At 39.1% G+C, this 24,165-nt stretch overlaps 1 protein-coding gene and 2 long non-coding RNA genes across 5 annotated transcripts in view; all 3 read left to right on the top strand.

Annotated features, from left to right (window-relative positions):
- The window catches only part of LOC139769939 (uncharacterized), a 41,510-nt gene extending 34,068 nt beyond the window's left edge, over positions 1 to 7,442 (top strand). Inside the window, exon 3 of the long non-coding RNA XR_011717649.1 lies at positions 7,371 to 7,442. This is a non-coding gene — a long non-coding RNA (uncharacterized lncRNA). The remainder of the gene's footprint in view (positions 1 to 7,370) is intronic.
- A 126-nt stretch (positions 7,443 to 7,568) lies between these two features.
- On the top strand, positions 7,569 to 9,928 carry LOC139769938 (uncharacterized). Its single transcript, XR_011717648.1, has 3 exons — positions 7,569 to 7,614; positions 9,551 to 9,628; positions 9,715 to 9,928. It is a non-coding gene; the product is annotated as an uncharacterized lncRNA (long non-coding RNA).
- A 7,242-nt stretch (positions 9,929 to 17,170) lies between these two features.
- Positions 17,171 to 24,165, top strand: part of LOC139769995 (protein apterous-like) — a 39,721-nt gene continuing 32,726 nt past the window's right edge. For 2 of the 3 annotated variants that reach the window (XM_071701585.1, XM_071701584.1), the window contains exon 1: positions 17,176 to 17,925. In XM_071701585.1, the coding sequence (XP_071557686.1) occupies positions 17,881 to 17,925 (45 nt within the window). In that variant the 5' untranslated portion in view covers positions 17,176 to 17,880. Of the gene's footprint in view, positions 17,926 to 24,165 lie in introns of all 3 variants that reach the window. The other variant, XM_071701586.1, reaches the window with a different exon arrangement.

Genomic DNA, 24,165 nt, shown 5'->3' with positions numbered 1-24,165 from the left:
GCGCGCAGCTGCGCCGATGCCTCGGGAACGATCCTCCCGATCCTCCCGATCCTATCCCGGTGTCGTACCGGTGGTCCAAGATCGAGAAAATCGACCGCCGAACCGGATTAAGGGGGAGATTAGAGCCGGATTAGAGAGGCGGATGAGCTGAAAGTTTGGATATGAGATACGCGCTAGGCCGCGGAATTTAATGCCCACGCAACACATCAGATCGCCACATTCTAAAGCGTGTCTTTCTATCAAAACTCCTGTGTACGTGACTTGTCAACAAGGAAGTTACGAATAGAGCAAAAATTTAATTTTAGGAGGTGCGAAGACTTAAAAAAGAGAGAAAATAAGAATTCATAAATGTCTATATACTCTAAAATTAATATTCATAAACATCTGTATCTAAAATTCATAAATATCTGTATGAGGGTGTGAAGAAAATTATCTATGCAGATATCTATAGATATACACGCTCACAAAGTATTCAGAAATTCTAAAAAGATTTCTAGATTAGATCTAGTTTTTGTCGAGTCAGCTAGATCTAACGTAATAATTCTCGCATATAAATCGAATCTCTTGATTTCTATCTATGTAATAAATCATGTATGTAATTTAACTATTTTAACATTCGAATATCTGTACTTTTACAATTATTCACCAAAAGAGGCTAGCGAGATAGAAACGTAAACAAATATAATAGAAGCGGGGAAGTATTCGGATCTTTTGTACTTCAAAAACGGACGACAGGTATTTCACGCGTTACACGCGTGGAACGAACACGCCCCGTTGGATTTTCCACGGATGACAGGTGTTATAATGCCACCGTGAAAAGTCTCGGAGGCAGCTGCCATTTTATTGGGGTCGGCGACGTGTCGAAAAAAAAAAAAAAAAACAACATTTTACGATACGAGTGGTTGAGCAGCGGATTCTGAATGAGAGAGTTTCCAGTTATGCTCATTTATAGTTCAATCGATGCACACCGCCGCCGCCGGTTCTCGATTGCACTCTATACACTCGTCGAACCCGGGATAAAAATCATAAATCTCGAGTTAGAAATGCGTCAACCGTAAAATAAGCGATTATACGGGGTTTATTGTAAGCTTTATGTCTTTCTCGTTGGATACACCTACACAGAGTTAGGGATGTATGTTATATTTGAATTGCATTGGGTTTTTTTCCGTCAACAAGCACAGTCATCTAATATTTCCGTCCTATCTACAAACAGGTAATTTTCTATTATTTTAATTCGTCCACTTCTATCAGATTAACGTTTAATCTCGGTTTAACTTCTAATTCTTATATGCATTTCTACTAATGCAGATTAATTTTAATTCTGGTTTAACTTGCTTTTCATCTTTTTCTAGTTCTAAGAGTTAAAGTAAAAAAAACATAAAAAGTAAGTTAAACCGAGATTAAAGTTAATCTACATTGGTAGAAATGGACATTAGAACTAAAAATATATATATACATATAAAAAGTAAGTTGAATCGAGATTAAAGTTAACGCGGATTAATTTTACTCTTGGTTTAACTTACTTTTTATCTTTTTCTAGTTCAAAGAGTTAGAAAAACATAAAAAGTAAGTTAAACCGAGATTAAAATTAATCTACATTGGTAAAAAAGGACATAAAAGAGGCTTCCTGCATAAATTATCTTGATTGTGTAAACTTTATCTCGAGATGGCCAGTTGACCGAGAAATAAATAAGGAAATAAATATCGGGAAGATATCGTTGACGTTTGCATGCATTTTCGTCGGCGTTGCGCGCACTCATGTAACTCTCTGTAACTCTCTCGGTCGAGTGCATCGAACGCGTCGCGTCGCTGCAACCGCGCCGACGAGGATGCACTCCTCGCGAGGTGCGTCGGGAAGAAGTGCGGCGCAACGTCACCCTCTTCACTCTCTCGAGGGGCTGCGCATCGCGGGCTGGCGTCTGATTGATATACGGACTGTTAAGTGTTTGCAATAACCGACGTTTATATCCACCTCTAATACATCCAGCCATAAATAACTGGCCACTTCGAGGTCCGCCCGCGAAAGCCGTGCCCTCGAGAGATCGAACGAGGCACACCAGCGCGAAAACGTCGAGTTCCTCCTTCCTTTTTCGTCCTCTTTCGCCGTATTTGCGAGCCAACACCGGCTCGCGCAGTTGAAAATAAGACGAACGTTCCAAACGTAAAGCTGTGAATTATGTAAAAGCCTGCGAACTCCTCTAAAAGGTTGTAGATCTTCGATTTTTGGAAAATCGATCCCGGAGATAAATGCTCCCGAATGCTTCCCGATCCCGGGAATAAAAAAAGTAGGCTTTTGTTTCTTCAAGTTCTTGAATCTTTGAATAAACAATCTTGATTTTTGGAACCACTTTGATTTTGGAGATTGGCAATTCTGCAAGTTGGAAAGAAAGTGAACAAAGAATAAGGGCTGGCTTTAGGGTTCACAAGTGCGTTGCCGCAAGGATCTTTTAAGAATGGCCGATTTCTGAGATTCGAAACAGCATAAAAGGGCGTGACGACCCGTGTGAACGAATGATTTCACACAAATTAACAAAGCATGACCGCCCATTTAAAAGAATTTCCAACGAGGAATCGGCTCGTGCTCCATGCACTCTGTTATGCTTCTATTATATTTTATGAAAGCCAAAAGGATGAAGATCACTTTCTGAACGCTTGTTGTTGTTCGCCGCAAATAAAAACCAAAAACCGTTGTGTGACTATCTATACCATATCGTTTATCATATATTGCTTATTATATTTGTAACAAAGTTTAAGAATCGAATAAGATACAAGCCATTTTCGGTCTAAGCTTAGATCTTAGGCAGCTCAATATTAATTTTTCCGTATATATGTATTATTAATAATACATATATATTCCAACTTTTTACTGCGCGCCGATCACAGCCGGACTTGAAACGCAGCTATCGTTGGAACATTAAAAACCCTTCCCTCCCCACAATTAAATCGACGCGATTTAATTATTTAAAAACTGTAAAGAATTTATTGCGAAAAATATTACCTCAGCCAGGATTCGAACCTGGAACCTCCCTCATTCCGTGTAGGGCGTCGTACCAATTCGACTACCGAGGCAAAGTTTAAAAACTTAAGAAATTTGCAAAAATTCTTAAAATTTTAAATTTCCAGAAATTATTGAAATATTAAAAAATGTAATCTATATAGATACCAATTTCCAAAGAATATAAATAATTTACAAATACTATAGCGCACACAAAATTAATTACAAATTTTTCCGAGATTTTAAATTTTTTAAATTTAAATACATAATATCTCTCTCAAAAATCTAACTAGATTAATGTCACATATCAACACTGACATGACACATTTTTTTGTGCAAGAGTGTGGCGGCTTGAGATGTCGGGGTTGGGTTAACTAATTTGATGTTTTATCAATCACGAGCTGCCACGTCGGCGGTTTCATTGCGACGGGGCTTTTTCTGGCATGATGGATGAATCCTGGAAGTCTGTAATATGAAACGGACGGGGTTCAGGACACACGTCCTGTCGCGCACGGGCTGATCGCATTGTTTATGAGATTTTTATGGAGGTGAAATATTGGGGGAAACTCGCACCCTCGCGATAAGCCGGATGATAAAACGCCATGGAAACGTCCCATTTTTTTGCCTAAGCGCTCCGCAATTAGCCGCAGATCTAATTTTTGGAAGAATTATCGCGGTGTACAGGAATAATTAAACTAGAAATAATTAAACATTTTTTAAAACAAAAATAATAATTGGCTACTTTTAGAGGACGAAATATACACAGAGAGGATAGCGAATTCTGAAAGCTACATTAAACTTCAACGCACCTTTTTTTATATGCCTCGTGTGCACGGTACATAAATTATATGTGTGGAATGACGAACATTATGTTATGCCCCTTCTGTACCCGTTTCTCCCGAATAGCTATATTCGCAAAAAAATCGTACGAGGGTAGATCGAGCTCAGAATATTGCCGCTTTTCCCACAATAATAGCGCACGTGAGCTCATGGTAGGGCGTAGAGCCCATTTTTTTACGAGTATCCCTTACACGTCAGATCAGTTCTCGTCAACATGTCGTGTTACTTTACACGGCGGATTTAACCGTCAAGCAGCTTGCATCGCACAAAACAGCTTTGCGCGCTTTCACTCTTTTATTTTCGTTTTATTTCAATTTTCGCTCGGATTTATCGCCAAATTATTTACCATTCATCAATTATTTTATACATTTTATACCATTGATGATACTCGAGATTTGTGCTATTTATTAATTTTATTTGCAAATTGTGCAACTTGCGCTGTCAATTTTGGAACGTTTTAAAAATTAAAAAAAATTTTTTAAATTTTAACAATTAGAGACTGGTATTTTCTTTATATATTTATTGGTAGATATGAATCCCCCTATAGAGAGATTAAGAGCACAGATTAAAAAAAAAATACGAATTACGGGTGAATAATCAAAATATTAATTGTTTCACTTGTAGCGTCAGATGACAGTCACTTTCCAAGTTTTAATCTCGTCTGAGAATCGAAGCGATTTGTATTCGCAGAGCTCGAAACGCTCTGCATTCGACGCGACGAGGGATAAGGCTGAATTCGGGCTAAATCTGAAATAATAGGCGATCGGAGCCCAGCAATTGGCCCGTGCCGGATTTCAAAGCCGGCGGCGAAAACGTGACGCACGCTTCGAAGTCGCGAATCTATCTTCGAATCTGACGTGCCTCGAATCTCGCTTAATTAATAGCCTTATAGAATCGCGTTGATGGAACCCTCCTTCGATCTCGTGGAACTAGTCGGCAAAAGGGCACGTGCTAGCCACGTGTCGGTAAGAGGATATCCGTCCGCGCCGTCCTAAGAGGACGCTTTCGATACAGGAGGAGGAGGAGGGAGGGAGGGAGGGAGGGAGGGAGAGAGAGAGAGAGAGAGAGAGAGAGAGAGAGAGAGAGAGAGAGAGAGAGAGAGAGAGGAGAGAGAGAGAGAGAGAGAGAGAGAGAGAGAGAGAGAGAGAGAGAGAGAGAGAGAGAGAGAGAGAGAGAGAGAGAGAGAGAGAAGGGAATCGTTACCATTGCCACGAAATCTCACACAGGTGCCTTTTCCTTTATAGTCAAACTTCCAGCAATAGAGATCCACTCTTAATAACTTATTTTTATAGCCAATGGTATTCCCGATTTCACAAATTTTTAAGGTCTCAGGACTTTGATGAACGTAGCCTACAGTTATAGGAATATAGTGGGCTGTCTGTCCCGGGTGCTCCGAGGGGGGAGCGGGGCGGGGAGCGGGGACTTGAGGGTGAGGGGGTGCTGGGGAAGGGGGTTTCGGTGAGCGTGTTGGAACATGTTGTTTATTAAATATTGATAAACATATCGTTGACAAGGGGTACCGCCGCCGTTCGGCCGAGGGGAGGGGGGGTAGGTGTCCGCGTTCTAGGGCGAGGGGATCCGAGGGGGGGGGGGGGCGTTCGCGTTTTCGGCGCGGGGTATTACAAAGGCTAACGGGCGCCGTTCGGCTGCTGGAATTTTATCGGCGAATATAAACAAAATAGCGAGTTAGACACTTGTCTCTGCAATGATCTCACCCTTTTAGAACATGCGAAGCGCCATTCGGTTACGGCGTCTCACACTACAAAAGCGAGCGCCGATGGTTTAAAGATAAAATAGCCGAGGTAAACAATTGATAAAATTTGTCACCGATGACGATTTAACCGTTGCGGAGTCCTCTTCATGTTTTTTCTAGGAAGAGCCGCTGCCGATTACGATTTAACCGTCGCGGCGGTATTCGGTTATGGCGCGGTATATTACAAAAATCGAGCGCCGATGTCCGGCTCTCCATTCTGCTGGAATGTATAAACAAAATATGTCTAACGACAATTATACAAACGCATAGCATCCATTGTCGCCAGGATGATTATGGATGCACATCTTGCGGATCAGTCTTCGGCTAGCTTTCGCAACGCGAACATTCATACTCGGGGGTGAAGTTTTTTTTGTGTCAAGTATTCAATACAGAGGAATATTTTTTACGATAAAGGAGATGACAATAATTTCGATATGGATGTAGACGAGGATCGCGCGTTAACGGACGACAGTGATTACTTCAGCGATGAAGACGATGAGCATAAAGAAGTCATCGATAAAATAGTGTCGCGTTCGGAAATCGTTGCACTAAATTTACATACGAAACAGTGCGTAATATACTTTTATTATTCAACGGGTGGTGCACTTGCACTATGTGCTTCGTGCATGATTGCTCTATCGGACCTTGATATCGGGCACATGTACGCTGTCCAAAAACACTTCGTTGAGTTACGCGATACGATGCATGGCCGGTATTGTTCAAAATGTCATGAAGCATTGTATATGACATTTCCATGTAATATATGCCCGATTTGCACACAATAAGAAAAAACATTATCGCGGCTCTTAAAAGTTCATACTCGGGGCTGAAGTTTTTGTGTCAAGTGGGCGGTATAAAGAAAACATTTTTTCAAAACAGTGAAAAAATATGGAGATAGACAATAATTTCGAGGCAATAATGGATGTAGATCATCCGACGAGGATCGTCCGTTGTCACCCGACAGCACTTATAACAGCGATGAAGACGATAACCGCAAACAAGTTATCAATAAAATAGTGTCGCGTCCCGAATTTTTAGCGTTAGATGGACGTACGAAGTGTTGCGCCATTTATTTTTATTATATATACGGTTCATATATCATGTGTGCTTCGTGTATGATCGCTTCACCAGACACTGGTGAGCACATATATGCTGTTTGAAAGCATGTAACCGAGCCGTACGACGTAATAAATGGTCGATTTTGCAAAGAATGTAGTACTCCATTGCACCAAATATTGCCGTGAATACAATCCTATGCGCGCGGGATGTTACCTGAAATTACCTCAGGAAATTAAATTGAAAAAAGCGGTGATCAACGTGCAATCGATGGACAATGCGTGCTTCGCGTGGTCGGTGGTGGCTGCTCTACATCCAGCCGAAAGACATTCAGAACGGGAATCCTCGTATCCTCATTATACAACAGTGCTGAATTTACGAGACATTGAGTTTCCAATGACGTTGAGTCAAGTTAAAAACTTCGAACGACTCAACGACATCTCCATCAACGTATATACTGTAGAGGGAGAGAAGACGCCAAACGTTCTCCCGATACGGCTCACCGACCGGAAGATGGACAAACACGTAAATCTGCTGTACGTGCAAAACTCGCGAGACGACAACGTGGGACATTTCGCGTGGATCAAGAATCTATCGCATCTCGTTAGCTCGCAATTGAGCATGGCACGCACCATGGTCGGAAATACTTTTGTATCTATACTCCTTTTTTAATAAAATTATAAAATATTTTATTTAATAATTTACAATATTTGTTTTTTTTTGCAGATGTTTGCACTCGTGTTTGCACTATTTCTATACGAGCGAGAAATTGGAAGCCTACACCGTCGACTGTCAGGAGATAAACAACTGTGCAATCCGACTACCGAGCGAGGACGACAAGTGGCTGAGTTTCAAGAACCACAGCAGGAAAGAGCGGCTTCCATATGTCGTATACGCCGACCTGGAATGTACCCTCGAGAAGACGGAAGCGGATCCGACAATGCCCACGTTCAGGTTTCAACATCATCGGGTATGTAGTATTGGATACTACGTGCGGTGCTCGTACGACGACTCGTTATCCACGTATCGATTTCGCCGCGATAAGGAACGGATTGCTGTTGCACCGTTTAATTTATAATAAGCCCGGCTTCGCGAAGTTCCTCGATGATCGACATGATCTCGTTGTCGTGGGCATTGTTGCCAGCTTGACGCGAAGCGTCGAGCAATCGCAGACGATCCACCAGCTCGTTGGGGTCGTCCCAGTGCACGTAATCGATTTTATTGTCGGTTAGCGTCATCGCGCGAGGCGCGAATAATCCCTTTCCAGATTTTTTCTTCTTGGATTCGGTCGATATCAACGGTGAGATTACACATTGATACTTGTATCCCTTGTTGCCCATTACTCGCTCGCGAGGATCGTGCTTGTATTTATGAGCACTCGTTGTCGACAGTATGCTCCTGTACTTTTGCTTATCGTCCTCCGTGTAGATCTCGTAATCGGGTATTCTCTTGAAGATCAACTCGTAAATACCGGGTGTGCCGGCGTATCGTACGCCGTCGATATAAATCATAGGAAATTTTACAATTCCTATAGGTCAACTATCTGAAGAGGCAAGTGAAGCTCGCAATAAAGAGTTTAGAAAGTACAGAGAAATGCATTCACGAAAAATTAATAGAATAGCCACAAACGAAGATGTTTTACATCACCTCCTAGTTACTTCTGATCCTGTTATTTCGAGCCTACGACCCAATCTAACAAAAAAGAAAGAACAAGAACTATTTGCAGAAACGCTACAACTTTTAAAGTAATCCTTTTATTTTACATCCACGCACGCATGACTGCGCGCGCAAACACACACACACACACACACACACACACTCACACACGAGATGCAAATCCGACTGTGCAACCTCCACGTGGTGCATCTTGGGTAGATACAAAGTACCTAGCAAATGCCAGTGGTAAAACCTCACAATAATTGTGTTGAAATTTCCTATACAATAACTTAATTAAAATACGTGTTTCGCTTAGACAATTTTACATATATTTTGCAAAGCTGCACCTAGCAGCAGTTCGTTCTTCTTTGAGCTTGTAGTACAATGTTTACTGTATGTACTTCACCCATTAAAAATGCTATCAATCTTAAACATTTTTTTAAAACTCAGTGACAAATTAAATAACGTGTACTTTTTACCATTAATCAGATATTATTCTGGAAAATATTCCAGAAAAGCTATAAAATTGTTTTACGATTATTTTTGTATATTTAAATATGTACTACACCATAAGAAAAATCTTTATTGGATCGTGAAAACCGTATGAAAATAGGGCGATCTAAAAACTTGACGCGAAAATATAAAAAAATTATATGTATCAGGTTGATCTATATTGCAGTAAATTTGTATGGAAATTATGGAAATGTTACAAATTATTAAAGTTATTACAATAATCTACAACTAATTTACTATTAGAATTTACAATCAGAAGTGGTAATTTCGACAAATGAGTTTTTTTGGTCTATGTCCGCTATTTCTTACGCGTCGATCCACTGTGCGCCGTAGGAGTATGTATAATACTGTTGCGTGCGTGTCGCCCGATATGCTTTTCGAACTCCAAGCTGAAGCGTGCAGCGAGCAGTCTTTCCATGAAGTCGCAAAGTGTCCCCTTGACAACGGGCAGCTGTTAAACAACGGAGCTTTAATAAGAACAATCTCGGCTTTTAAACTATACGGATGTGTTCTCTGGTGTTCCTTTGTAGTAAAGAGATTCGATCGATAATAAACGAGTCGTTATTTTCGTGAGTGCGCGAGTGTGAATAAGTGTGAGAGAGAAATCCGAAGTCACGGACTCAACGTCGGCCTGGGCGTAACATTTTTTTTTTTGAAAAGCATACCGGGCGGCACGCACGCAACAATCCACATAACTGTATAAAAAAAATTAAATTAACAATTCTTTATCGTTATAGTGGATATGGGTAGACAACGAGCCTGTGCACGAAATACAAGTAAGAAATATGGTGAGGGTTCGGATCTCTCACGCTCAGGTGTGTATAAATATTTTTCATAGATTTTAAATTTTTTTACACATTTTTTTAAATTTTTTTTAAATTTAGCAAAATTTTTTTTCCAGCCCAATTTATATATAGATGAGATCCAAATACGAGGATTCATAAATATATACCACCAGCGTTTGGTACGCTGGTTCAGAAGATTAAATTATGAAAACAACGACGAAATATGGGACATTTCGGATGACGAGGACATCTACGGATTTCGTAGACTATTTGAAATCGAACATGAATTTGACATTGAAGAAGAAGTTTGGTAATTTTCAAAATTTTACAATTTTTATGAATAAATATTTTTATGTGTAATTCCATATATAACATTTATTAATCATTTTTCCGCTTCCTTCACTAGTATTAATATTATTAAGTATATTTCATAATAATAATATTTTAAATAATAATTATTAAGTTAATATATTATAATAATAATTTAAATAATAATTATTAAGTTAAATCCGCGCGGGGAAGAGAAAACGCGAACGAGAAGCGCGCGAGGAAGAGATAACGCAAACGGGGGACGGGAGCGAGAGAGAGAGACCGCGCGCGAGGAAAAAAGAACGCGAACGAGAAGCGCGCGAGGAAGAGATATCGCGAACGGGGGACGGGAGCGAGAGAGACCGCGCGCGAGGAAAAGAAAACGCCAACGTGAAGACGCGCGCGAACGAGGGAGAGACAACGGGGGTCGGGAGCGAGAGAGAACATTAATGAGGGGGAACGGGAGCGAGCGCGCCGTGTGACGTCACGCGTACCGACGTGGCCGGTGGCCGTTGGACGCGGACCCCCATCCCCCCGCGGCGCGCCGAAAACGTGAACGCGGTGTCGCGAAATGGTGGCTCGCATATTCTAGAAGGGTGAGATCATTGCAGAGACAAGTGTCTAACTCGCTATTTTGTTTATATTCGCCGATAAAATTCCAGCAGCCGAACGGTGCCCGTTAGCCTTTGTAATACCCCGCGCCGAAAACGCGAACGCCCCCCCCCCCTCGGACCCCCTCGCTCTAGAACGCGGACACCTACCCCCCCCCCGGCCGAACGGCGGTACCCCTTGTCAACGATATGTTTATCAATATTTAATAAAACAACATGTCCCGACATGCTCGCCGAAACCCCCTTCCCCAGCACCCCCTCGCCCTCAAGTCCCCCCCGCCTCGCTCCCCCCTCGGAGCACCCGGGACAGACAGCCCACTATATTCCTACTGCTTACATTTAGATCTTCTATAAATATTTTAAATATAGTCTCAAAGATTTTTGTATATTTTTTTTAAATTTCTTCTGATGCTTTTCATAAACTTATCAAATTTCAGTACCACTCGAAAAATCTTTGCGGACCCTAAAATCCCCCTAAAGAAATAGTGCAGTTTTTGGAAATATGTTTTCAAGTCAAAGACTCTCACAAACTCAAAACAGAAAATTTTGAAAAATATTTTTATTCGTTTCCGAAGTATTTTAGCCCCTTGTCAGGAATCAATTTCATCCCACCGATGTTTTTCTCTCGGATTTTTTCATCCTCTCCGCCGGAGCAAGGACCGCTCCGCAGAAAAGAAAGGCCCCGAGACATCGCGCATACTAATTTCTCGCAAACTGCCGGCCAGCGCTCGCGTCGTGTCGGCGCGAGTGGCCGAGTGGCCCGACGAGATTTCCAATTTTTTTCGCCGCCGTTTTGTCCGAGCCCTCGCGCGCGCGCATGGCCGGCAAAAGCACCCCGGCTCGCCGTGCAGTTTATTGCGATTGCGAGACTCGGCGCATACAAATCGGGCGCATTAAGTATCGCAGAGTTCATTCTCGAGAACACTCATAGACGGGACGGCCGGCATCAGCCGCTCGCCCGTACGAGATTTTGCATCGGGACGGCGCCAGACGAAGCGCCGTTTTCGCATCGATAATTCTCGAGGAGCTCTTTGCGAACGATGCGTATAATGCACGTTGGAGAATTGATTTACGCTTCGGGCAATCGAGCCAAAATGATCGAACGGCCCAGGTTTCGAACGTGTATAGATATCGAACGAAATGTTTTCGTACTGTGAACAATTTAAAAAAAATTAAATCGTATATATATAATTTTATTTATTACAAGATGTTTTAATATAAATATATATAATATATTTTGTTACAAATTATATTTAATTATTTTTTTATTATATATTATATTTATTACTATATTACATATTATACGTATTATTATATTTATATTTATTATATTTATTACATATTAGATTTATTATACAAGAACCCCTTCTTTTTTATAGCTCAGCATATTCAACAGTACTCGCTCGCTTGATATAATATGTATTGTAAACGTTGTTGTAAACTGAGAGATGAATAAAATTTTTGCGCGTGAAAATGAAGCGGGTGAGCACTGTCGAATGCGCTGAGCTATAGAAGAGAGAAGGGGCTCTTTAGAACCATTCCGTCAGTCGGTCTGGCTCTCCCTTGTAAAGCCCGTCGTCGAGCAGGCACGTGTTACCACGGAACACGTGCCTCCTCGACAACGAATCACCCAGCTCTCATAATCCACGCAGCGCTCATTGATCGGCACGCGCTGCTGCTCTACGACCTGGAAATCCCGCCAATAAAGTGACCGCGTTAGGCGAGAGATGTGAGTCGTCCGGGTGACGTATTATTACAAATAATGGCGCGCAGAACGATTGATCCCGCTCCGGTTTTACAAAATTTTCGGATATTTCCTCGATTAAAGGTATCGCGTAACGAAATTTGTCCAAAACAAAATAAAAGTGTTTGTGCAATGTGGTGTTAAGGATATACAGGTCGAAGCGGTTCAAGTAGTTTAATAGCAATAACAGTTTCTGGGATAGAAAAGTGTGCAAGATTAAGATCCGCTTCTAGGTTAGTCAGTAGCTTGAAAATAATTCTAGTTGGAATAATTCTAGTCCTATAAAACTCGAAACTTTTTGTTAGAGATAGCTTGTCTTTTACTCTACTTTGTACTTTATATTTAGAAAATACAGATACATGTAAGGTCATAATAGCTTATTCTCCTTTTGGAAACACAAGATTAGTATGCATAGCTCGCAAATTACTTCCTACACTGTATACTGCTTACGAAACTTAAACCAACCTTTTGAATACAAATTTAGTTTCCGACAAGCGGCAAGCAACCTCACTGAAAAATCAGTAAGGGTTTCGTCTAGAGCTATAGAACATCGGTTAAGGATTAATCGATTGATCCTCCGTGATCCTCCTACGAACTAAAATCCTAGAATATTCTTCATTCGCAAAAGAGGTGCTCGTGAGGATTGACAGTAGTGATCGGCAGCGTCGGCGGTGGCATTGCCTTGAATGAGCATGTAATCCCCCGTAACTATTCAGTAACGTGCGTTTCCGATCCGTCTGAAACATTCTCTGTTCGTTGCTTCCACAATGGGCAAGCGGCGTTTTCTTGCCAGACATTTACGAGTTCCTTGTCCATTGTAATGTCGTTGTCGCCCTACGTATTAGTGTTTGTAGTTTTCGCCGCTCGCACAGAATTCTGCATTCTCTAATATGTCTATCACAAAAGTTGCTTGGTTCGGGAAGAAATACAGGAATATCAGCGATGAGTTTCATCTTGGGTATACGCGTAAGCGTCATGTAAAAATTAACTTGAATTTTTTTTAAGTACACGGAAAAAAAATAATGTTGTATCAACAGCATCATTTTTTGTATCAACAGCATCAGTGTTGAGATAAAATTTATTGATGCAATATCAATATTAATGAACAAAAAACATCAGATAATTGTTTTAATATATAAAATATTTGGTCCAATAATATCTCCAATTGAATTAACTATTTATGCTTGTGGCAGCCCGTGATGTCGACGTTTAATTGAAGCAACTTCATTGTTTTTCCGTGTAGAAACCCATGTTTTTTATATGACAGTCTTTATCTACTCATAAATCCTAACAAATTTTCAGCCTAACGCGGTCTGAAACTTTACTTTATTTAGTCAACACATTTTCAGATTTATAATATTTTAAATTCATGTTTGTATCATTCGATTTAGGTATCAATACATTGTGAACACAATGTTTAAAAAGTTTAATTTTTGCTCTTATAAAAACGCAATTCTCACTAATTCTTAATAATGTTGGCCGTGTTGTTAATTGACTTAAATCTACCTACTATTAATAAATTACTTCAATATTTATATATAAATGTGCAATGTATCGATTCCTGACTGAGTCTTACATTGAGTCTAAAGAAATATATCTATTTGATCTAATATAATGACAAAAATATTCTAGACGTTGCAAAAATTATTTCTTAATATTTTAACGTCACTGAATTTCTTCCTTTTTTCTTATTTTTCTTTAAAAATTGCACAATTTAAAATTCTACAATTTAAAACACATTATCTCCTTACCTAGTTTGTAATGGTATCATATGTCACCTTGGTAATATCGTGTTTATGTATTGTACAACGATTCAATTGTAGACGAAAATATATGAAGATTTATGTCGCAACTGTCACACTTAGAAATCGAGGGTTCTATGCGCACGCCTTGGTTCGTTTGTGCTCCGAATGTTCGCTGTCCGAACATTTATAAAGTCCTGCTCATTGTAACGCCCGTTGTGGACTCCGCGTGTAACCGGCCCGACCGCTCATTGTCGCGTCCTGCTTCTCTATACACGCACGAGATTCGCGCGTGCCCGCGGCTTGCTAGCCGCAGACAATGGCGACAATGACCACTGGGTGGACCATTTAGCTTAGAGGCGACCCGAGAATGACCAGCCGGACTGCGGAAAGCGCGGACCTTTTCCGCAGCTCAAGGTGCGACCTTTTAAGCGTCGAATTGCATTGCTCGCCAGGCATTGATCTCCGAGACTCGATATTTCCCTGTTCCCTGATGTTAGACATAGAAATGTTCATAATGCTTGGTTATCAATCAAATCTTTAATTCGTAAATTATGCGTGCAGAATTTTATCGCAAATCTTTGGAGTTCGGATTTTTAAGTGTTGGATTTCAAAGTCCTTGAAATCATTGCTTTTCAACTAACTTTAAGTTTAAATTCAAATTTATTTTTATTTTATAAACAAGTTTTCCCTTTATCGAGTTTAAAAATTCTTGAAAGGTTTTTTGTAATCTTTTAGTGTTTTCTGTTAAACAATCTACTCACAACTTTACTCGATTTCATTCAAGTTTGGAGTTTCTAGTACTCAATTTGAATTTATCGATCCTGGTTTCTCTGTCTATGTTACTGCTCGAAGCCGGAAGACTAAAGAGCGAAAATTCAGCAAACGCAAGCCCTTTCAACCAGGATCGCAAGGATTTTAGCCAGAGACAAAGCTCAAAAGCGCCAGCGGCTCTCTTGAACCTGACCACCACTTTCAATTCGGAAGCTGCTTTACGGTTTACCGCTCGTAAATCATTCCCGGGTTGTGAAAGAGAATAATACCGAAAATATTGGAGAGTTTCAAATGTCCAAGCATATTTCCGCGCGCTATTTTGCGATGGCGAACAAAGGCATGATCGCGATTTACTGGAAGCAGACAAAGTTCTTTTTAAGTGAAATTTTTAAGTAAATATTAAGCATTTTAAGCGAACAACGCGCGCAAAAATTACAAAGCAATTTATGTGCAATTACTCCATTTCTCATTACTCTCTATTTACTCCAAATCTACAAATTATATAAAATCTTCAAATTATATATCTTCGAAAATTTGAACGCAAAGCCATCGAAAAATAGTTACATTAAATAATGATTAATTCACATTTATTCTTTCTTTTTCTCCTTTATTTTGCATTATCCTCCCTAGTTGATGCAACACACCTACGCAATTTTACTTGCGACAATACTGCAGTTTAGATGGGACGTCGTTCATCTCGAGGTTGCTCTTTATCAACGATTCATCTCGCACTAGAATTTGAATACACAGTCTCGCGAGACGCGACATGGTCCCAGGGAGTAACCTAGGAGTCCATCTCGTGCACGAGCGACGCCGCAGCGTCGACAGCTCACTTCGTCGACGTGTTTTTCTGCATTCCGCTGGTCGGCTTCCCCTGTAAACACTCGCGCTTAATCGCGCCGCGGAATAAGGCGACTGCGGGCAACGATGATGACGACGGCGCGGGTCAAGCGGGACGCGAGTGCTGTTTTCGCGGATTCCATCATCGGGACACCACCGGGGCATCGCATCAGGAATTTCTGATCGGAGAGCGACGGTTTCCGTCTACGTTGTGACGAAACCGGTTTCTCTTTATGACGGGATATCGAATGGTCACTCTACGGTCTCTCTTTCTTCCCCTCGGCTCGGAACTTGTCTCTCCCCCACTTCCACGTCGTTTTTTGAGCAAAACGCAACCGTGACGAGAGGGTAAAGGGTTTAAACATTACGCTGGAACAGAAAAAATGTTGTTTGTTTTTATTGTGTGTATCTCTTTGTAAGAAGTGCCTGATCTTGTGAAAGCTTAAGGAATTCTGTTTGAGAATCATAAAAATGTTACGATAGTCTATCGTGAGTAATGTCCATTGACAGTAATGTCCATTTTTACCTATGCTGACTAACTTTAATCTCAGTTTCACTTACTTTTTATCCTTTTCTACTTTTAAGAATTAAAAAAAGATAAAAAGTAATGTGTAAAACCGAGATTAATGTTAATCTGCATTGGTAGAAATGGGCATAAATATAATATCTAACAAAAATAAGTCATTATTCTGCAGCACCTGTTTTGTACTGATGAGAATTATTAAGTTAGAAAAAGAAAAAGTATCAATTATTGTATAATACGTATTTGATTATACATATATCTGGACATCTTATATCTCTATAAATACATGATTCCATTTTTCATATTTTAGAGTGATACTGATTGACGTAGTATCAAGTTTTAATATACATATAAATGTCTTCTAAGTTGTCATAAAAAAGACTTTGAAGAGATTTTAGAGGATATAAAACTCTCTTCAAACGGTTATAAAAAAAAACCTTTGAAAACATTTTTAGAAGAAACATTACTGTAGAAAGATGTTTTTAAATTTGAGATCTTATTTCGCTTTTAAAATGTGTAACTGCGTAATAAAGTTTTTACATGGATATGCAAGAAACTTGCTAGAAATGTCAGAGAAAACTCTCCTAATCATAAATTTCACGTTTCAAAGCGGAGGAAAGCTTGGAGGAAAGAGATGTTTTTTTTCTTCTTTTGTCGAGGAAGAAAAGATCTTCTGGTATTTCAACACGCACAATTTATGATTACCCTGGAGGTTACGACAATGCGTGGCGCAGCGGCGCCGGCTTCCTTTTCTCCCTCGGTCTTCCTTCTGCCCTTCTCGAGGCAAACCCGTTCGCCGGGAATGAACGCTTCATCACAGCGAGACGCAAAAGGGGTGGTGCCCACATATCGCGCGACGAGTGGGGTGGCGTGGGAGTGGCCTCACGCGTGCCAGTGCCCGCCCCCTTTCGCGATGTTGCCACTGATTCCGATTTCGTCGCCAGGCGGCGCTGCCAAACACCCGGGAACTGAACTCGGCCTTGCCGGTACCCTCACTCCGTATCGCGGCTCCGGCTCGTCGGAACCGTTCGGAACCTTACCTTGGCGCAGCAGAGTCGTTCCTCGTCTCGTGCGCATCAAAAGCTCCGTTCGTCGTCGCGTTTTTCTCACGGAGCACATGGTCCCGGAAGATCACCCCCTTACACTGAACGTTCCTCCGGGAGTAAAGGAACAGTTACGAATGGGTGATCTTTCATCAGTGTGACCAGTGAGCGAATTTGTTCAGTGCGAGTGCGCGAACGCTCAATTCGGTGGTTATTTTTTTTCTTTTTGGTCGTCGCAGTGCACCGGGGGGGGCGATATGGAGTATGGACCGCGAGGTACAAATTCTGGATTGTCGATGACACCGATGACGGATAGCGGACTTCAGTGCTAATCTGTGAAGTGGCATGGGTGTTCCTCGCGTATGATAATTCGCGGACTGCCGTCGATTTCGTTATAAAGAATCGCGAGATGCACCCGTGAGGGTTCCTCCCTCGACTATTTTCAAAGGTGTCACGGAGGGATTCAATCCCCTCTGCGTTAGTGTCGTGATATCGGGGAGTGTTTGCGGGGGGAGGTTACGCGAGAGAGGAGAGGACTCGAGGGGTGGACGGTAGAGGTGGAAGGAAGAGAGGACTCGAGCCACAGCGGACGCCATCTCCGCGTTATCGGCAAGCGGACCCCTCGGGACTCCCCCCCGAGCAACATCGGCGTCGCGCACCCTCGGCGGGAACTACCCCGCGACAGCGGCCACCCTGATGGGAGTGTATGAGGAGCGCCCTCCTACCACCGGCATGCACTGGGTGAGTGTCATCCCTGTGTCCGCGTTGCCCATTGGCCGCTGCGCACCAGCTGGTACACCCCGCCGCCCGGGGCGGAAGCTCCTCGCTCAGATTGCGAATCTGCGATAGCATCTTTGCCTTCGCCAACATTTCTCCCTATCGAATTCAAGATGGTGAATCTAGGGCTGCTTACGCTTTTGCGAGTGCGAATGAATTTTCAAGAGCTTGCTCTCTAATTCGTAATTTTAATCGGCGTCCAAGTATATCGGGATTTGATTTGTGCAACGTGACAGGGTCACTTCTGATAACGTGCATTGTGAGAATGCAAGAGACACGAAATGACTTATACTTTACGATATAGAAATAATCAGAAGAATAATAACTTAATTAAATTATTCGTTAATATTTTTTTGAGGGGCGAGGAGGATCTTATTTTTGATTGATGTTTCAATTGTCAATCGTGTTTAAAAATCAAACGCTATTAGAAAAATGGATGCCAATTGTACCCTTTCTGAGTTAATTTTATACAGTCGAATAAAATTGACTGCTCGTTCTCCTCTTTGTTTCGGCATTCAAAGATAGCATAAAATCTTTTGTAAACATTTGAGATAACGATACAGAAACGGAAAAAATCAATCAAAATTTGTTCAACGAATCCCTTTATCTCAGCTGATTATTATTGTAACATTTGATCTGACATTTCTCAGTTTGATATTATAGGAAATTGGATGACAGATTAATATTAAACATAATTTGTCTAGATTGAGAAATAAAATCAATTTTTATTTATATATGTCTTTACCGGTATTTTTAAATATATACTGCCCCAAAACTATGCAAATTACTCATTACATTTTAAAGTAATAACAGTAGTGTTCATACCTCGGTTCATATAAGAATGGAAAGTATTCATATATTATTTATTTAATGTGTACAAGTAATTTAAAGTAATAGAGTGAATATTTTTTCTGGTCTTATCAAATAATTATGAAGAATAGAGCTAAAATTGAAAGAAGATTTATTTCAATAAGAAACTTTGTCATTTTGACTTAAAAAAAGTGCATTTTCTTTCACTTCCCAATCTTTACATGAATTGTTTGTATCTCTAATTTCCTAAATAAATAAGAGAATTAACAATTTTACTTTAAACTTGCACTGAAATAGTCAAGAAATAAAATTACTTAGCTCAGTTACAAAATAACGTTGCAGCAACAAAATAATTTAATATAGATTCGCACGAATATAGAAAACGGGCTAACTAAGAACCAGGCGCGGTAAATGATGCGCCAAAGTTTTATTTATATTTTCATTTTACATATTTACCAACCCCTTTAACTGCGTGCCAACTTGTAGATTTGTCAGACTTGAAACACAGCTCCGGTTGGAGTAGTAAAATCCCCCCCCCCCTCTACACCTAATTAAATCGATTCGATTTAATTTTTGATGCTATATGCATCTAAATAACTGTAAAGAAATCATTGCGAAAAATATTACCTCAGCCAGGGTTCGAACCTGGAACTTCCTTCATTCCGTGAAGGTGTCGTACCAATTCGACCACTGAGAGGCATGTATTATGTAAAATAAAAATATAAATAAAACTTTTGCGCATCATTTACCGCGCCTGGTTCTTAGTTAGCCCGTTTTCTATATTCGTACGGATTTCCATTGTAACCTATACTTCGAATTTTAATATAGATTATTTTGACAGTTTTCTGTAGCAATCAAATTATACAATGTAGACAAATTTATGTACAAAATCTTGTAATAATGTCAGTAATAATACGAACTGTCGTAAAACTGACAGGTTCTCTCTAGTCCTATATTAATAGATTGTAGTTTTCTCCCTCTTGATTCTGTGTGTGTGTGTGATTTCCCTCAGCTATTTTCATAACATAGTCCACACATATTTTCTGTTTCATCACAGTAGAATGTGCGCGCGCGCACGACTGACATAAAACTATAATTCAGACTCTAATACTTGTTAGGTGTCCATATTTACGGAATGATATATATATATCAAAAAGTCTAAATATAACTTTTAAAACGGCGTCAATATTTAAAATCTACGTCAATGGAGAAATCAGTAAAACGTCTGAAAATATGATATGATATTATCGAGGAAATATCAATTCGGATTATTCGATGAAACCAGTTTTAATAGCTTTGGCAAAACCGGACTACAGCTTTAGGTTCATGTGAGAATATGGTTTTGTACGAGTGTTTGATGAATATAGATTTTGATGACAACACAGAATTTATGTGCAGACATATAAATAATCTCTCTGCCTTCGCCAGCGCTAGGATTTCATCATTACACTGAAAGAAAAATTCTTGGTAAACTTGTGAGATGCATTTAGTAATAGTTCTTTTTAAAATATTTGATTATTATTACCGAATATAATAATAATAACAAAACATTTTGTAATAATTATAAACATTTAAAAAAAGCAGATTTTGCGTTTAGTTGAACCAACTAAACTATGTAGTACTTATTATTAAATTGTTTAGTGATAATTAACACACAGTGTGATAATTAGTACTAAATTGTCTTAAAAACCCTTATCTGATTGGTTTGTTGACAGTTACTCAATTATTTAGTAAGCAGTTTGGTTATTTAGTAAATATTACTAAATTTAGTAAGTATTGCTAATTCAGATTATTCTTTACGAAAGCAGTCTTTTTTTCAGTGTATTATCACCATCAATGGTGTTGAAGTCCGATTTGAACCTTGGCCTCCTACAGAAAAGCTATCTTATGTGGACTTTGGCTTCTTTCTGAATTCATTACAGTCGCAATTTTTATAGGAAATGCTCATAAGCATCTTGTGGTTCGATCTTTGAAGGGCCGAATTTTGTTTTCGTAACTTATTCGTTATTGCTGCTATTGTTTGAAGATTTTCTGTTCAGGGACGACGCAATACCGCGATTTGTTTATCCCCAGTTACTTTAAGTTCATATTTCAGGTATTCTTTCAGGTTTTCTTAGCGCTGGAATTTACGTGTTTCAAATAACATTTTAAATTTGTATTCACTGAGTTTATTCTACGGTTTATTATAACAAACCTTATAATCTCTTTGTCGTGACCGTCGCTGCAGTGTCGAATCAGCTTGATTTGAAAGTAGGTATGACAGAACGTCATGTAGGTTGAACTTAGCTCGCACAGGTGCGATTCCGAGATGTGCGACGGGCGCACTCCAAAGTACAGATCCGACCACAAAACGTCTTGGACTTTATAAAATGATAAACTTTATGATACTATTCTAAACGACATTTTATCAATATTAGGAGTTGCTCCTATATATATAAATATATATATATATATTAATAGTTACATATAAATTCTTTTGCAACAAGTTACCATTTAAAATAAAGTCTAAAAATCCACTTTTATCGAACGTGAAATCAATGTGAAATGTTAATTTACGCCACTGAGAGAATCGCAGTAAATATAAACGAATTTGTTATTTTGAGAAGATTATAAACCGTAAACGACTTTAATCATTAATTTATTGAACTGCAAATATAAATTTATGTTCGATATACTGAATTATTGATAAATTCATCATTTATAGGCACATATCTTCTAGTTGGGAAGTGGACTTTAAAGGCGTAATTATATCGCAGTTTGACATTTGGAAAGAGAAAGATTATCCAAAGGTCATAGTACGTTGTGTAGAATGACTGATTCTGCGCAAATTTGACATGATTAATTTACCGCCAGCAGATACGCGCTAATTAATATTTAAATCAAATTTCTTGAGATTAAAAGACAAAATTACTTTGTAAATAACTACGTATTACATTTTTATGTGGGAGTTGTCCCGAGAAATTTCGACGCCAAAATTAATTTCTATTAAATTGACAAGCGCAACAATAATGTTTTAAAAATATATTTGTTATGATTTAACCATTCTGATCACAAAACTATGATCCAACCGAGTGAACTAATAAGAAAGTTCAATAGGCGATTTATTCGGAAGTTGAAAGCAGCGGGATTACGTGGCCAGGTGTGATAACATAGTTCACCTTCGAGTAACATTAATTTGCTCTTAATCAACCGGTCGAGGCCGTCGCAAGCAACGAATACTGCTTGTAAACAAACGTAATTGATTGTCCCTTGTCGTCGATTAATTAAACTGACGCATTAATCACGTGTGCGTCAATGAAAGAAGCGTAAAGTAACATTGCTGAGGAAAATTAATGCGATGTCTCTTCCTTTAAATTTCGATACACGAAACACTATTAATCAACGTTCGATGAAAAAAATATTTATGCTTCTTCGAAAATCTCCAAAAATTGTATATTATTAGTATTTCATATTATAAATATAAATTATCGTTTTATGTCATGTCGGTCTATTCAAACAATTATGTGGAATTTTAAAACAGAAATTAAACACGCACAAATATATTTGTATTTTAGAATTCGGATGTCAAGCTTTTAAAAGCGACATAAGCGATACACAAGAAAAGTATATATGTTAGGCTTTCTGTTGTGGAGCAATAATTTAGGGATATTTTCCGTCTTAAGCAAACGGAAATGTAATTAGCATAGAGATATTACAGTATGAAATTTCGTGCAAGCCATATTATTATTATTATTTATTGACCAGCAAATATTATTTACAATACGCAAATAACACCTAAAGAGGCAAATAAATTGCCTGTACATAGGACTGGTGCTTATAAACTAATAAACCAATAAACTAATAATTAAAATTAAAAGAAACATAACGAAGGAAAAGAAAACAAAATAACAAAAGAAAACAAAATTGAAGAAAATGAAATATAACATTAATTTCACACTATTGTGTGCTCTTCGCTCGCGTTTTTGCGACTGCATTGATGTCACCATTGATCCAGTTGGATAATTTATGTTTCACATTGCCTTTCGTGGTCTTAAGGATTTTTAGTTCAATCGGCAATAAGTTAAATAATTTCAGCGAAGTTATGAAACTGCTTTTAAAGTTTGTAGTTTTATAGATCATAGGCAGCATCAATTCTTTTTTCCTAGTTTTGCTCGCGGAGGATTCGAAGTTTTGCTGATGATAACTATAATAATGGCATAGGGCCTCGACAGCAAATGAACATTTAACGTTTCGCGGCATTTTATTCGTATTGGATTTCATTACAATTTTTATAATTCGGTTCTGCAGGGACATTAATTTATTAATTACGTTATTATACGCCCCTCCCCACGCTATTATGCCATACGTTGCAATACTATTAAAGAGTGCATGATAAACAATTAACAGCGACTCCCGGGACAGCAGCCTGGATAACTTTGCAAAGACAAACAGTAAATATCTGGTCTTCTTTGTGATATAATTTAAGTGCAATTCCCACTTCATAGCCTGATCTATTATGACTCCAAGATATCTGGCAGAAACAACTCTTTTAACTCTTTGGTTATTAATTTTAACGGAGATCTCATTCGGTACACTATCTGCATATATTCCAAAAGTGATAAACACTGTCTTGCTGATGTTCAGAGAGAGCTGATTCACGCAAAGCCATTGGAAGACAATATCCAGATATTCACACATCCGTCCCCTAGCCACTTCCCAGGACTCACCCGTTGTTACAACGACCGTATCGTCCGCGTACGAAGTAATTGATTTACCTGGTAATAGAGATAGCAAATCGTTTATGTAAATAATAAAGAGAAGTGGCCCCAGTATTGTTCCTTGCGGAACTCCAATGGTTATTAACCTATCTTCACTGCAAACTCCATTTATTTTTACAGCTTGTTTTCTATTATTTAAATAATTTTTCAACAATGAGTAACAATTTCCCCTTATTCCGTAGTCGTACAGTTTGTCTAGTAGTATTTGGTGATTCACGGTATCAAAAGCCTTTGCTATATATCTTCTCAACTTTTTATAATGCTCTTTCCTTTCAAAAGAAAGTTTTACAATATAAATAAATTCATATTATGATAATAAACGAGTAAATCAATAAATTTATTTACGCCCATTAAACGTGTATAAACAAAATGAAATTAATAAATACAACTAATTTAGATTTAAATGAGTTTATACATTTTCATTGGCAATTAATCGAGGCCGAAATATGAGAGTTCCAAGGACTGGTTTTGAGCTTTCATTCATGCATAAGTTACACGCGTTTATCTGCGTTTAACCCTTTGTAACTCATGTTATCAAAAATAAAAAATATGACAACTATTTTAAATTGATTTACAACAGATAAATTCATGATTTAGAATGTTAATGGAAACTTTGCCGGTTTGTAACAGTATTGTT

This window comes from Temnothorax nylanderi, unplaced genomic scaffold (genome assembly GCF_030848795.1).
Source record: "Temnothorax nylanderi isolate EJ_2023f unplaced genomic scaffold, tnyl_v1.0 TNYL_tig0026_pilon, whole genome shotgun sequence".
Taxonomy (NCBI): domain Eukaryota; kingdom Metazoa; phylum Arthropoda; class Insecta; order Hymenoptera; family Formicidae; genus Temnothorax; species Temnothorax nylanderi.
The sequence above is the reverse complement of the archived record's forward strand: the minus strand, read 5'-3'. Positions and strand labels throughout refer to the sequence as shown.